Raw genomic sequence first — 13,990 nt, forward strand, 5'->3', positions numbered from 1 at the left:
GGTTCTGATATGTTTGTATCTGTGTTCTGTACATATCCTTCGAAATGGAACAGAAGAAAGGAAAACATTATGAAACTCCGAGAAATTCTAAAGAGATAGAATTATCCTTTCCAATCTCTGTAAGCGCCCGACTTTCTCATCACACCAAAACTGGACTTGATAGGCTTGAGAGGGTGTAGCTCAAAATAATAAGCACAGATGTGATAACCCCACTAGACGTCAACGAATAGTAGTGCTTCGATCAGCTCTGCTACCGACGATCAATGCTGCTAAATGCGCTGGCGTCGGCGTGCATGTCTTTACTGGGCATAGACCCCGGTTACTAGTGCCACGATGATATGTACCTGGACGGGTTGGGTAAGGCGCTCATCTTTGGGCTTATATGATGGATGTTCCCATCCCGTCTGAGGGGCTGATTTGATTGCCTGTGCAACTGGTTCGTTCCTTTCCTTTGTTTTCTCCTTTCTTTCCCTTCAAGGTGATGGATTGATTTCTCGCGCTGGTCGCCATCATGCTGGCTTTGGAGAGGGCGGGGTCGTTATTCACTGGCTGGATACGATCATGCTTTACATTTTTACCTGGTGACGATGGTTGTCAACCTAGACAAGCTGGGAACGGTATGTGTCCGACTACGTCAAAAATCTAGACTCGATGGACTAATATACGTCCCAGGCGTTGAACGGGAGATGAAAATATGCCATACTCAGCCACACCTTGTTCCACCTATGAAGCTGGTGGTATACGATAACCTCCCCAGTCCAAGTGTCCATCAATCTCGAAACTCACTGTCATCATGGTTCAACGACAGCCGGAACTTGGCGTCGCGAGCCTCTAACCGGGCAAGCATGTCTTTGAAACGCTCTTCAACTACCCCGTTGAAGATCAGCGCGCCTTCAGACTTTCGCAGAGTGCAATCCTTCCACGGTCACCCACATTCATTCAACTCTCCTCCGCCACCAACCTATCAACCATTGGATCTCCGCATTCATCGATCAGGTAATCGATTGTCTGAATTACCTTCATTCGAAACCTTCCAACTAAACGAGAGCCCTCAGCGCAAGACGCTGCCGGTACCCCCTCGTGCCCTCACGACTCCGACCAACGTTCGTGATCGATATTGCCAAAAAGCATTTGTAGTCTCTCGCAAGCCAGTCGGGTCTCAGAAACGCCGATCACTTGGAAATATGGAGTCCCTGCTCGTCGAAGAACCCGTTCGCGCCACTAGTACCCTGGTGCCACATTTCTCCAAGGTCATTCACACCGAGAAACCTCTCCCAGAAGCTCAGGCAGCATCTCCAATCCACGGCAGGTCAAAATCAGAAGGCAACAAGGTTACGTCGAACACCCGATGGCCAAACGACGCAAACACCACCTGGGGCAGAGTACCTCGGACTCCACCTGCATCCAACAGTGTGCACAGAGACTCGCCGGATACATCCCCATCCAAGTACTCGGCAATGTCCAAGGACAGTCCTTCGTCAGCCAGCTCGCGCACGATGATATCACAAACCTCATTGCGCCGTCCCTCGATTCCACTTCCCAAGAACCGAGACTCAATCGATACAATCCCATTCTCTCTTTCCAACCGCGTAACTCAATGGATGTGCCCTACACCCACCAACTCCTCTCCGTTCCCCAGGCAAGCCTCTATGCCCGGCGAGAAAGGGTTTAATTGGGAGCGAACCCGCACGCTGAGTGGCACCACAGTGGCTTCGACTAGTACTACGACTTTCACCGGCGGCCCAAGAACACGGAATAATGGCTCCATCTCTAGTGCCTTCTCTAGTGCTATTACTCCCCGCACCTCATTCCAAGTCCTCCCGTCTGCTACAGAAAAGGATCTTGACGCTGGTGTCTGCTACCCGACCATCTTCGAGGACCAGCAACAGCACCATCACTTATCTTCGTATCATGACAATGGACCTATGCGGTACCACGAGTCTGGTATTGGGGTGGCGTTTTGAGTTGTCGGATTTTCTTTGAAGATGACACTTTTGGCCATTCTGAGATTTTGATAATGAGTTACCCGGTCTCTTTCTTTTCTTCCTGTTAAAATTTTAGTTTTTCTTGGATGTTTGTTGGGTATTTCCTTTTGGACTTCATTTATTTCTAATGCGCGTTGGAATACCCCGTTGTGATTCCAGTTGGTTAGTTCTTTCCAAGGTTGCTATTTGAGGGGATTAACCGTGGTACATACATAGCTTATGTAGGAAGTAATAATGAAAACGGTCTGGATATGACTACATGGGATCTTTAACAGTTAGAAAATGATTATACTAAGCATTCTACTAGGGAGAAGAACAATTATGCAACAGAAACACAGATTTCAAGGTCCAGGCTAACACACATGGCATCTAACCACGATGTCTGGAAATAAGTCAATTGTACACAAAGGCTAACGATAGCTATTTCTGTAGGGTATCTCAAAAAAGACAATATAGCTGTCAGAAAAACAAATGAGGCACAAGTTAAAAGAAAGGATGAATGTTATGTACAACAAAAGATCGACGTCTTAGCTTTCATACGAGATCAAAGCTTTAGTCCGTGACTATCTCCACACCGTCCGGGGAAGTACTTATGGGGCCGATTTTGCGGGGTTTTTGCATGCCGAGAATCTCCCAGGCACGGCCCATCATACCATGGCCTGAGCCCTGGGGAAATTCGACAGAAGCCTTGTGAGCATGCCTGGAGACGCGATCACGCATGGTGCGCTCTTGTTTGGCGGCGGCCAGACGGTCCTGTTCACGTTCGTGATTGACAATTTCGTCGCGCCATTCGGCCCAGTGCTCGAAGTTTTCGCGCTGCTGGAGTACCTGATAACGGAGGCGGGTCTTGGACGGGCGCCAAGCAGCGCGACCCGCTTTCTCATTGCCGTCACTACCTGGAATAGCCATCGTGGACTTGAGATCGGGGACACGGGACTCTTTTGTCAGTTTGAGAAGATGGGTCATGACATCCCGACTTTCGAGAGCAGTGCGTTGGATTTTTTCTTGTTCGGGGGTTGGTTTGACACGCACGAGCGGCGCGTCAAGCCATGCATGCATTTCACTAGATCGCTGGACGGAGTATGGGTCGAGGATGTTCGAACGGCGGTTTTCCTCGCGCAGGAAACGCACGGCTGCTTGGAGGCTTTCCACCTCAGCGCGGAGAGACTCGTTCTCGTTCATGGCAGCCAAAGAGGCCTCACTAGCGATGATGGCGCTGTTGCCCGTGGGCGTCAGACCTACTGTTCCAGACATGCGCTTCATTCGATCAAGACGAGCCATGAACTCGTCTCGCTCTGCTTCGGCTGTCTGAAGCTCCTTCTTTTGTTGCTCAACTATTTTCTCGAGTTCACTCCCTGCTTTCTGGATTTCCTCGATTCTGGCTTCGAGTTCTTTGACCATGGCAGCCTTCTTGCTTGCCTCTCGCATCCTTGATTCAAGATGCTCGATCTTTAGGCCCTGTTCTTCAAGGGTATTGTCCTTGACTCCAAGTGCGGCTGACGCTTCGTGAATCTCATTTCTCAACTGGCGAATCTCCTCGTCTGCATCCGGGGATGTCATTTTGTTGGACTTCAATTCTGCAGCGCGAGCGACCCAGGGGAATGCAGCTCTCTCGAACTCTGTTGTGCGAGACAGATCTGATGAGATGGTATCCAGCTCCTCAAATTGGTCGCCTACTTGCTGCAATCTGGTAAATAGCAATGAAATAGGGTCGTTACTTTCATCCAAGGTTTCGGAGGACGAGGCAAAGGACACGGCAGCCTGGGACATGCAGTCCAGAATCTCCTCCGGGCTGAATGGGTGCGTGCGACCTTCATCACTGGTGAGGACAACAAGGTTCTCGCCGAGCTTTCGAGCAAACTCTGAAAGTTGCTTGGTTTCATTCTCTATCTTCTTGAACGGTTCTTCGGCGTCCTTTGGGAGCGCAAGTGACCTAGAACCCAGATCATCAAGAGACCGGCTGATCTTACCCATCGCAACTTTGTATCCGCGGGCCTGAGAGGCGAAAGTGTCCAATTTATTCAGAGAAATCAGGTTTTCTTCGTCGCCTTCTGCCGCGGCCACCATCTTGGAGCTGATAATCAGCTTAACGCGTGTGATTGCACCGGCTGAATGCTCAATGTACGATTGAGACAAATGGGCCCGCATACACAGCTCATCGGCAAACATCTCCAAGCTGGAAGGAAGAAGGGTCTCAGCAAGGTGTGCGAGGAGAGCGATAGACCGCTGCAATTCCACTGCAAACTTTGCAAGATTCACTTCGTCCTTCTTCATAGGCTCAATCCAGAAGTTCAACATGCGCTCCACTGGCTCCATTTCGAACATTGCGATCTTGATATTGGCAAATTCCTCTGGCGAGCAAGCTGTGATATAGTTCACAAAGCGATCACACACGTTTGAAATCCACATAAGATATTCCAAAACCACATGAGCTTGGAAAAGTTCCTCGTTGGCGACTACTGAGTGCTCAGATCCCTTATCTTGTAGAGTGCTGCTCATGACATTGGCTTTGAATCCGACGCGCTTGAATCGAAGCAAAGCCTGAATAGAATTCTTTTCCCCTTCAAAGTACTCCGGAAGATAGAGCTTGATCATCGAAAGGTGCTGTGCATTTTCTTCGGACTCCATACGGTTCAGTTCAACATCGATAGATTTGGTCAGGGCCTTCGATTGATTGGCCTGGAGTTTCATATTCAAATCTTGCATCTGGCGGTGGCGCAATGCATTTTCGGTGGTCTCTGCCTCCGAAACTTGCTTTGTCGTGCGCATATCATCCAAGTCACATTGCAAGTTCGTCACCAAATCCCTGAAACGAGTTAATGTGTATTCAAGGTCCTCGATAACTTCGTCCTGTTGCGTTATCTTTCGGCATTGGTCGCTGAACACACTCTCTCGGTACTCAATTTCTTCTTGAAGTTGCTTCTCAGTCTCGATATGGGTGTACTCCATCTCATCGCTAATCTCCTTGAGAGATTCCAAATCCTCGATGGCAGCTTTCAGCTCATTAATCTCATCCTGGTAGCGCATGTTTTTGTCTGCTAATTCTTCAATCATTTCTTCCGCCCCCAGTGCTGTCTCCAGCTGCTGCTTAAGATTATCGACATTGGTCTCAGCGACCAAAATTCTCTCCTTTGCAGCCTCGTAATCAGATTTGACGGTAGCGTACTCCTCGAGATCCTCCTCCAATTCTTTGATTTGAGACTTGAGGTCTAACTCTTGCTGCTGAGTCATATCTCTTAAACGAATGAGCGCCTCGCGGAGACGTTCATTGGTTCTTTCCATCTGAAGCCATCCATGAGTGGTTCTGTCTTCGGGGGTGGTCTCCTGGCTGTATTCTTCATTCTCCTCTCGGAGAACCTCCACCTCCAAATTCAGCTCGTCCAACCTTGATCGTAACGCTGCGCACTCATGTTTGAATGCCTCCGCTGTCTCCTCTGCCATTTCGCGGTCAAGAGTAGCCATTTCCATGAGCGATTCATGCTCCGCCTGCATGCGTTCCACGTCGTCGGAACGAGCCTCAAGTTCTTTCAACTTTTTGCGCAGCTCGGTGACTTCCATTTGCTGCGGTTGATACTTGGCTTGAAGTTTCTGGATGATCGTTTCAAATTTATCACGCTCAGCCTGGAGTTGCTCGAGGGTCTTCAACTTCTCTTTGTCGTCGGCTCGTTTCTTTTCCATTATTCTGAGCTTGGCATTAAGTTCTTCGAGCTCGCGATTAACTGCACTGCTCTGCCCCTGGCGTTGAGATGCAGAGAGCGGGGCCCCAGGACGCGAGGCTGCAGGTCGCGTAGCAGTCATCGACTGTCGAGAGGTCTTCGGCCCGGTGAGTCCGTCTTGTGCACCCTCCCCGTCAGTGTCAGGCGACTCGGTCTCGGTTGGATCTCCGGATCCCCCACTCATGGCCGCGTCTCCTCCATCCGATGCTTTTGTGTTGCTAACCTGCCGTAGTGAAGGACGCTTTGTCAATCCCGGGGTTGATGAAGCAACGGCACTTTGGGAGCCTGGCCTCGAAGATCGGACTGCTGGTCCAGATACCGAGGGCCGTGAGCCTCTAGAGGCTGCTGGTTGTGTTGGAGAAGGACCCGGGGGGCTTCTGGTGCTGGGAGCTAGTCGTGGTCGATTAGATGCCACTGTAGAGGTGCGGGAAGCACTCCCGATGGACGGGCGGCTCGCAGTCGTTGCGAGCTGTTTCGTTGGGGACTTTGTGGGGGACTAAATGGAGTAGAATTATAGGTTAGCATAATGGAACGGAACGCCTTCGTAGGACATGACATACTCGGAGAGCGGCCACACCCTTCGGCACCGGAGTAGGAGTGGAGCCTGCATTGCTGCTCTGTCGCCTTGCTGCTGTAGGAGGTAGCCCAGTTTGCTTGCGCATACCAGTGGAGATCCCAGGTTTAGGCTGCGCTTTGCTACCTGCGGCGCTGCTAGCCAGTTTGGCGGTTTGTTTACTCTCCGGCTCGGGCTGGACAATCTTAACAACCACTGTTGGGCGGACAAACATGCCGTGTCCTGGATAGCAATCAAAATACCGTTCGCCTTGGACTGCGCCATCGTTTTTGCCGGTAGCTTCATCTAATTCAAGGCCTATCCACTGTCCGTCCGCAAAATGGGTGTTGCCAATGAAGCGCACTGTTGCTAGCCGTCCATCGGGCAGCTCAATCACCGTGCCTACAGATAAGGCATGGCCAGACATGTCGAGTGGATTCAAGAGCTACAATGAGCTCTTGAGCGATAGTTGAGAAGTTCTGGTTGTTGGGAGGACAGAAACACGGCAACTCCTGAGTCCAGCGGAGCGCGTCAAGTGACTATCTTCTGCCTGAGGCAGGAACTTTCAATTTACGATGTAGATCAATCGCTACTACACGCATTATTGATCCAAACTACGGCTAATGGCTTCTTTGTATTGTTATAGCAGACTTGAGCCCTGGTTTAATTTCGCATAATCCAAATCCCTTAATGTTGTACGTCCTATATAAATAGGCCCATAATAATATACATTCATAGTTGTAAACCAAAAGTCTAGTGGGAATAAACCAAGAGTGTCGTAGCCAGGTCTAAATCTAAGCATCACCGCTTTCTCCTCACTGTTTAAAGAACTGGGGGAAAAGTACCGGGAGCTCTTGGAGGCTAGAGATCGTGTGCTTCGAAGCCGGCTTGTGTGGTACGGGGGTACCTTGTTCGACTAGGTGAACGGTAGTCCATCCCCGAGCATGCGCATGTACGCAATTCAGGTGTGAATCATCTGATTCGGCCTTATTAGCATGAAGAGTTCAAAAGGTCCAGACATGCAGTGGAGGGTGACATACCAACAAAATAGCACTGATCCGTGCTTGGAGCACCAGCTTCCTTCTCTGCTTTGGCGTACATGTCCTGACCAGGCTTGCACACCAAGGGCAAGATTCCATAGTCACAATAGGTAATACCTTCGAACAGATCCTCAATACCGAGTAACTTCACCACACGCTTTGCGTGGTTAATATATGCGTTCGTGAGCAGCCATGGTTTCACCTTTGTTGTGTCCAGGGTTTCCAACAGTTTGCGCAGCTTGGGATCAGGCTTGAGGATATTGTCAAGAGGTAGAGCATCATCAACCTCGTAGTTGAAGGCAAGCGGGTCGATCTTGTGGTGGCGGGTAAGGCCTTCAATGGCCAGTCCATACTCCTTGTAGTATTTCTGGTGTAGCATATGGGCATCTTCCGGTGTAAGGTCGAGATGTTTGACAAAGAAAACATCTAGCAAAAGTTTACTTTATTAGTAAGATGGTCTAGCACACTATGTTGGCTTCACTTACTGATCAATACCTGCATTTCATCGTGGATGTTGCAAGCTGCGTAGAGGGACGCTCTGTTAATAGTAGCTCATAGAGAGCGGAAGTCAAGAGCACCAACATTTAGAATAGAGCTGTAGGAGCACATAGTAATTAGAGACCACAATGTTGAATTTAACCTCTCTTGACTTACACAATTGTCAATATCGAAGAAGAAGACCGGCCGTGAGTCACTGACTCCGTTGGCAGCGTTGGTTGACATCGATCTTGAATTAGGAAATCGCAGGGGTAGATAAGCAGGTGAAAGTCTAGACGAGGTCACGATAGGTCTAATAAGCCAACAGGAAGATAACGCAAATAACCGATGCATAAGTCAAAGAGAAAGTAAAGTAAGATCGGCTTCCTCTTCTTACTAGCGCCCTCATGTTCCCGGTGTCTGGGCAGCAATCCGCGACCTTACATAATCGGATTTAGCGCCCTGACGGCCGGCATGGTGGACTTTTTACGACACTTCATTTGCTTTTCCATCCAATCCTCGGAGCCTTCTCAATCGTAGATTGGACTGAGTGGATATTTGACGTGTGTTTTACGCGTTTTTAGACATATCTGCTTCCAGTCTCTCTCATCTTGTTCTAGCTTTACCGATCCCTTTCCCTAGCTTTCCCAATGACCATGGCCGCGACTCATGGACCAACAACTCACCTTCCAGCAGGTCCTATGGCTGTTTCAGCCTCTACACTGGATGATGAGGTACGGGAGTACGAAAAAATCTTAGCCATCAATGACCAAGTCTTCTCGGGCACTCACCCTCGGCTCAATGTTCCCCAGCACTTGGTGCGCAAGCCTGGGAGAAATGTCCAAAATGTCCCTCTCCAAACTCATTTACCTAAAAATCCCCCTCCGACAGCTGTATTGGCGAATACGCCTGTGGTTACAACCACAAAACAGCCTTACAATAGCTCGCAGAGTGCCGCGGCCAGAAACGCCTTGCCTGCAGCATCACAACCCGCCCGTGTGGCTTCAAAACCTACATCCGAGATCGATCCTATCTTCTTGACCAAGTCGGATGACCTAATCAGGGCGGAACTACAGTTACAAAGGCAGAGATTGGAAAGAGCGCTGCGTGATCAAGTGGAGTCCAAGAAACAAGAGACCAAACAGAGACCTGCGGTTCAAGACACGAAGCCCGACTTTGATGTCTCGGAGGTTTTCAAACAAGCTCTTGAGGCAGTGAAACCAGTCTCGCTGAGCGATGCATCTGAGGCCAGTGGACCTGGCGGTGCTGCCAGTGATTCCTTCGACGACAATTCATTTTACTCCAGTAGAGCTCCCGACTCGCCTCCGCATACTGGCGGGCAACAAAAGTCATCCCCCGTGGCTATAATTGCACCTACAGGAACTGCCGCACGTGGTCCGGTAACCCATTATGCAGATGAGTTGCAGCGACTTGAAGCTCTCAACCGTCCTGGATCTGATCAGGAAATGCCAGATGCTTACCTTGTTGCTGACCAGCGTCAATCCCATTCTCAGAAGCAGGGCCGCTACCATAAAGCAGAGGCTCCCGTCAGCCGCTTCCGCGATTCGCATCGGTCCGAGATAGTGGACGAACCCGAATATTCTCCACCAGCTCCAGCAGCGCCGCCAGCGGATCATCGCGAACATCCCCGTGGGTTAGAAACTGGTGCTGGAAGAACATCTAGGCTAGATGCCAGATACCCCGACCGAACCCGAGATATTCGCAAGCCCCCGTCTCCCACAAACGTGAAGGTAGTTCGAAACCACATCACATCACCGGCAGCTCCCCGGCCATCTCGAGTGTCACCTCTGGCAATTGCCAAGGTTCCTTCTGTCCAGCAAGTCCGGGATGAACGTCCTTCTGACCAGGTGTACTCGGACCTTGATTCTGCTCGTGGCAGTCCCAACCCACCGGCATTTCAGGTCATGTCACGGAAACGGAGAAGGCTGCGTGAAGGCGATGAAGGTCCCCGTCAAACGTCGCACAGGACACAAAATGCAGAACCCGTGGAGGCATTTATCAAAGAGGAGCCTGTTTCACCGCCACCATTCGCCGATGATTCTACGGTTGTTCGCAGCCGAAACCCTGCAGAGCGCCCCATCTACATTGACATCGCGTCCCCTCAATACACTCCTGTATATGAAACTCGCGGACCGCTGGTGCGAGAGCCAGTTTACGAGATTGACCCGTACCACGAGCCTCTATCAGACGTTGGGCCCCAGCGCACAATATCTCGTCTGAGCATCAGACGGCCAATTCGGGAGGAAGCTGATCTTCGACGAGTCGCCAGCTCACAGTATGCTCGGCAATCAGACTATGCTCGTGAGTACATTGAGGCCCAGCCACGCCCAGTTCGAGCGGCATCATACGTGGTGGAACGCCCTCTGCAAGAGCGGCCAAGGTACTACGAAGATGCCCCTCCTTACACACAGCATCGTTATATTGCTGCGGATGACATGCTGCCCTCAACATATCGGGAGGCTTACTACGAAGAGGCACCGCCGATGCGGATGATGGCACCTCCTCGACGTCGGATCGTGGTTGATGAGCATGGCACCCAGTACTACGAGTTGCCACAGGCACCAAGACTGCAGCCGATGGCACCCCCGCCCCCGCCCCCACCCCGGCCAGTCTCTCGGATGTCAAAGGATGTTTATGAAGAACGAGTGCACCACCATGCGGGCAGTGTTCGTGCGCCTTCAGTTGTGCAAGACCCCTACGGTGAACGACACTATGTGCAAGAAATGCCCCCGCCCCAGCCTGTCTACAGGCGAGTGACGTCTGAATATGCTCGTCCCGTAGCAGCCGATGAGAGACAAGGCTACGCTGCTCCTTTGGAAGGCCATGAACCTTACTCACGCAGCAGCAGTGTACAAGTAGCGGAGTACATTCCTCGTCATGCGGTCTATGTTGATGAGCGTGGAGTGCCCCAGGAGAGAATAATTCGGACAGCCAGTGTTCGTCCTCCACAGCCTCACTATGAAAACTCGCATGAGGTTGTTCAGCGAGTTGGGAGCGTGCGACCAACTGGCCCAGGCCGCGAGCCCAGTATCTTCAGGGACAGACAACTTGGGGAATATGTTGAGAGACCGTATTACATTCGGGATCGACGGTACTATGAAGGTGAAGGCGAAGAGGGAGATCACATCGCGCTGGATGGCGCGAATGATACGATCCAGCGAGGCCCACAGCGTTATTAATAGCGTGCCATGCTTGAACTTTTTCTTCTATTTGCGCAGCATTTCATGACTTTGTATCTAAATGTATTATTCCATCAATTCATACTTTACGCATCATACTTTACGCATTATCACTACGTACAAAGTAGCCTTGTATCGACAGATTCGTGTATCAGATATCTTGAGCCCAAGGAAATTTGCACATCAGAGGGTGGCAGTTAAGCATCTTATAATCTCAGTCAATTCCTCGTGCTTGTTGAATATATTGGTAGTAGCAGTCATATCCACAAACTCTCGTCGGGCATTGCTCTTGTTGCAGCTCTGATCTGCAAATAAACTACAAGTCTGCTGTGTAAGAAGAGAATCCAAGTGGTAGATTGATTTTGCTGGATCATCTAGCTTCGGGGACTTGTGTTCCTCTCACATCAGATGGCTAGATGTTTTCAACATTCTGAGTATCAGAAACAAAGCCTTTATCATCATTTGAGAGTTCTGAATCAAGTATTCCCCGAGGGCTGAAAGTGGATGATGCATGGAAGCATATCAGGATATTTCAAGATTTGGAGCGCTCAAACATTCTGTGGGCTATGCTTGTACCTTGTAATATTTCTTGTTAGCCTGCCATATTCAATTAAAGTCGCTGAATTCAAGTATCATTCAAGAAAGAAAAAAAAGAAAAAGGCTGCTTCCACCTGGATCAGATTGAGATTAAGTTTGTTCACATGGACTTTTCAACTTCGCCTAAATTTATCATCATGTGCAAGTGAAGTAATGGAGTATGGTTGTGTTGAAAATGAATTGTATGTAGTACCTACCAGAATGATAGTTGTCGAGAGACAATGTGTTCGAGCTTTCGAGAAACGAGGCATGCAAGACGCAATCCTGCAACTTCTAGCCCGTGCTAGGTCGGTCTGATATACCTGAATAGAAAACTATCGTGATTAGCTAGTGATCTCTTCCTTTGTCATGAGAGCAGTATGGCAAGTGCATCATAATTAGTGACAGCTTGTATCGGAATAATTTTGTATGACATGGTAGGTTCCATACACGATCATCCGAATTATCATCATCACTTGCAATCATTGCATAGTAATAACCAGGGCCATTGTGTGGGAGGGCTTAGGATTGATACCTTGTTTTGATGTGAACCAGGTCACGATGAAGAAGGCTGCCAGAGTATCTGGGATGTCCCTTTCCGCAGGCATATGAATAGATGAGGATGAGGTCCAAGAGGACCAGAGGGTTGGTCCCCACTGGCCTCCGTTGTGTCTGAGGCCGTATGGATATTTCTCACTGTATTCGATGAAAACTTGACTTAAGGGACCAGGTTATAGAGGAATGGAATTCTGTCAAAGCAAAAGACCCAGATTAGCTAGCTGTAGGAGTCAAATGGGTACTATACTGGCCCAGTAAATTTCAGGCACATATTGATTTTAATTAACCACTCACATCTCGCATCAGAGTGACAACTTCTTCGTCATGTAACTCGGTCCATTCCCGTTGATCATCATTTGCAAGAGGGCATATTGAGATAGACGAGGGTCACGTCCAAGGGTCATAGGCCATTCACAGGAGTAAACTTACTACAGGGCAGTATGTAGCATCTAGATGTGTTGTGGGTAGTCTATCGAGAAGGTCAGAACCTTTGGCCTTGACCGTCATTAAGCCACTGATAGACCGGGATGGAGAGAGAGTTAGTTGATGAAGGAAGATGCAGGGTATTCGAAGATAGGTTGTAAGGAGAAAGAGGTAAACAGAAATATAAACAATATAGGTAGGTCTGGAAAGCTCTTGCTTTGTTTGCCCACCCCAAACAGGTCATACACACACAGCACCATTACTGCTATTTTCTACCTCACCCCAACTATAATTTATTTTGAAATGAGGTATTGAGAACTTATACTGGTCTTTGATTTTCTATATAGTAATAGCAAATGGCAGGATATAGCCATGCTAGATATTGTTGTAGTTGTGGTTGGGTTTAGGTATCGCCTTGCCTCAGAAAACAATAAATTTGCAGTTGAAACTTCCATTCTACTGTGTTAATATTCCAATCAGCGTCTGCATTTGCCTGGCCTTAGTGCCTTGACAACATAGCCTGCCATCTTGGGTCCAACTTGGTTAGTAGTATCAATATTCTATCGTATCTTAGGGTCACTACAACAATTGAACAATTAATCTAGAAGACCCTTCGATATGACTACCCTCGAGACACTAGAGCTTATTAACATTACGAGCATCATTAAATGGACCTAGGCACAATTTGCAATAGTTCAGGAGTAACGGGTGTTCATCATCAACGCACATGTAGGGACATGAATTCCGAGTTTGGTATCTTATAGCAAGTTGAAATAGTTGTGGTGCAATCAGCAACGTCTCACTCCTTTGCAGTTATTCTTATCGGGAAATTTCATGAATTCAGGCTTGAATTGACGGATTTCGCTATTAATAGCCTGTGTTGTCAGGAAAATTGACATATTTGGACACTATCAATAATGCTGATGCTTGAGACGTTTGTTTTTGACATAGTTAACGGCTTACAGCAATCGTTGATACCACGTGTGAAGTATATAGTTTTGCGGTAGAAAAGTATATCAACTAGTAACGATCGACTTGTAGCGGTCGATTCGATCCGCTTAGGCTATCGATACTACACTCTGTGAAATTGAAAAAGGTACTGTGCTAGAAATTATGTTCTGAATAATTCCCCGATGGTGAAGTGGCAAAAGTCGTAGTTATATATCACGCGGTCAAGTGGATAAGCCCCGTACGGAGTGCCAACTTTACATTTCCCGAATTTCTTTGTCCGAGGAAAAGAAACAGTTCAAATCTTCACAAGCTTATTTTAACTATACACTAATTAATAGCCTCATTATCTTGAAGCTTGCTCTAAAGCCAAGGCTAATGTGATAAGTTCTCTCTGACTTTGTAACCGAGGACGGGATGCAGTCTGATTTTCAAAACCAACGGTCCAGTCGGAATTGTCGAGTCCTTTGGAGAGCTGAAGAAGTGACCCACTACCGCCTGTACGAGAAGATGA

General features: G+C 48.7%; 4 protein-coding genes across 4 annotated transcripts; 2 read left to right on the top strand and 2 right to left on the bottom strand.

Moving 5' to 3' along the window:
* Positions 1 to 511: 511 nt before the first annotated feature.
* Positions 512 to 1,964, top strand: N7518_004594 (uncharacterized protein; the record flags this gene model as incomplete). Its single annotated transcript, XM_057185521.1, has 2 exons — positions 512 to 617; positions 673 to 1,964. 2 exons carry the CDS (start codon positions 512 to 514, stop codon positions 1,962 to 1,964), a joined length of 1,398 nt encoding a protein of 465 aa, XP_057042291.1.
* A 573-nt stretch (positions 1,965 to 2,537) lies between these two features.
* N7518_004595 (uncharacterized protein) lies at positions 2,538 to 6,681 on the bottom strand (the record flags this gene model as incomplete). The annotated part of the gene is made up of 2 exons (XM_057185522.1): positions 2,538 to 6,197; positions 6,262 to 6,681. 2 exons carry the CDS (start codon positions 6,679 to 6,681, stop codon positions 2,538 to 2,540), a joined length of 4,080 nt encoding a protein of 1,359 aa, XP_057042292.1.
* A 563-nt stretch (positions 6,682 to 7,244) lies between these two features.
* On the bottom strand, positions 7,245 to 7,673 carry N7518_004596 (putative pyrimidine 5'-nucleotidase; the record flags this gene model as incomplete). The annotated part of the gene is made up of 1 exon (XM_057185523.1): positions 7,245 to 7,673. The coding sequence occupies one exon, from the start codon at positions 7,671 to 7,673 to the stop codon at positions 7,245 to 7,247; it is 429 nt and encodes a 142-aa protein (XP_057042293.1).
* Positions 7,674 to 8,421: 748 nt separating this feature from the next.
* N7518_004597 (uncharacterized protein) lies at positions 8,422 to 10,971 on the top strand (the record flags this gene model as incomplete). Its single annotated transcript, XM_057185524.1, has 1 exon — positions 8,422 to 10,971. One exon carries the CDS (start codon positions 8,422 to 8,424, stop codon positions 10,969 to 10,971), a length of 2,550 nt encoding a protein of 849 aa, XP_057042294.1.
* Positions 10,972 to 13,990: the final 3,019 nt, after the last annotated feature.

Source organism: Penicillium psychrosexuale (genome assembly GCF_028828465.1).
Source record: "Penicillium psychrosexuale strain IBT 29551 chromosome Unknown utg000003l, whole genome shotgun sequence".
In the NCBI taxonomy this organism is placed as follows: Eukaryota; Fungi; Ascomycota; class Eurotiomycetes; order Eurotiales; family Aspergillaceae; genus Penicillium; species Penicillium psychrosexuale.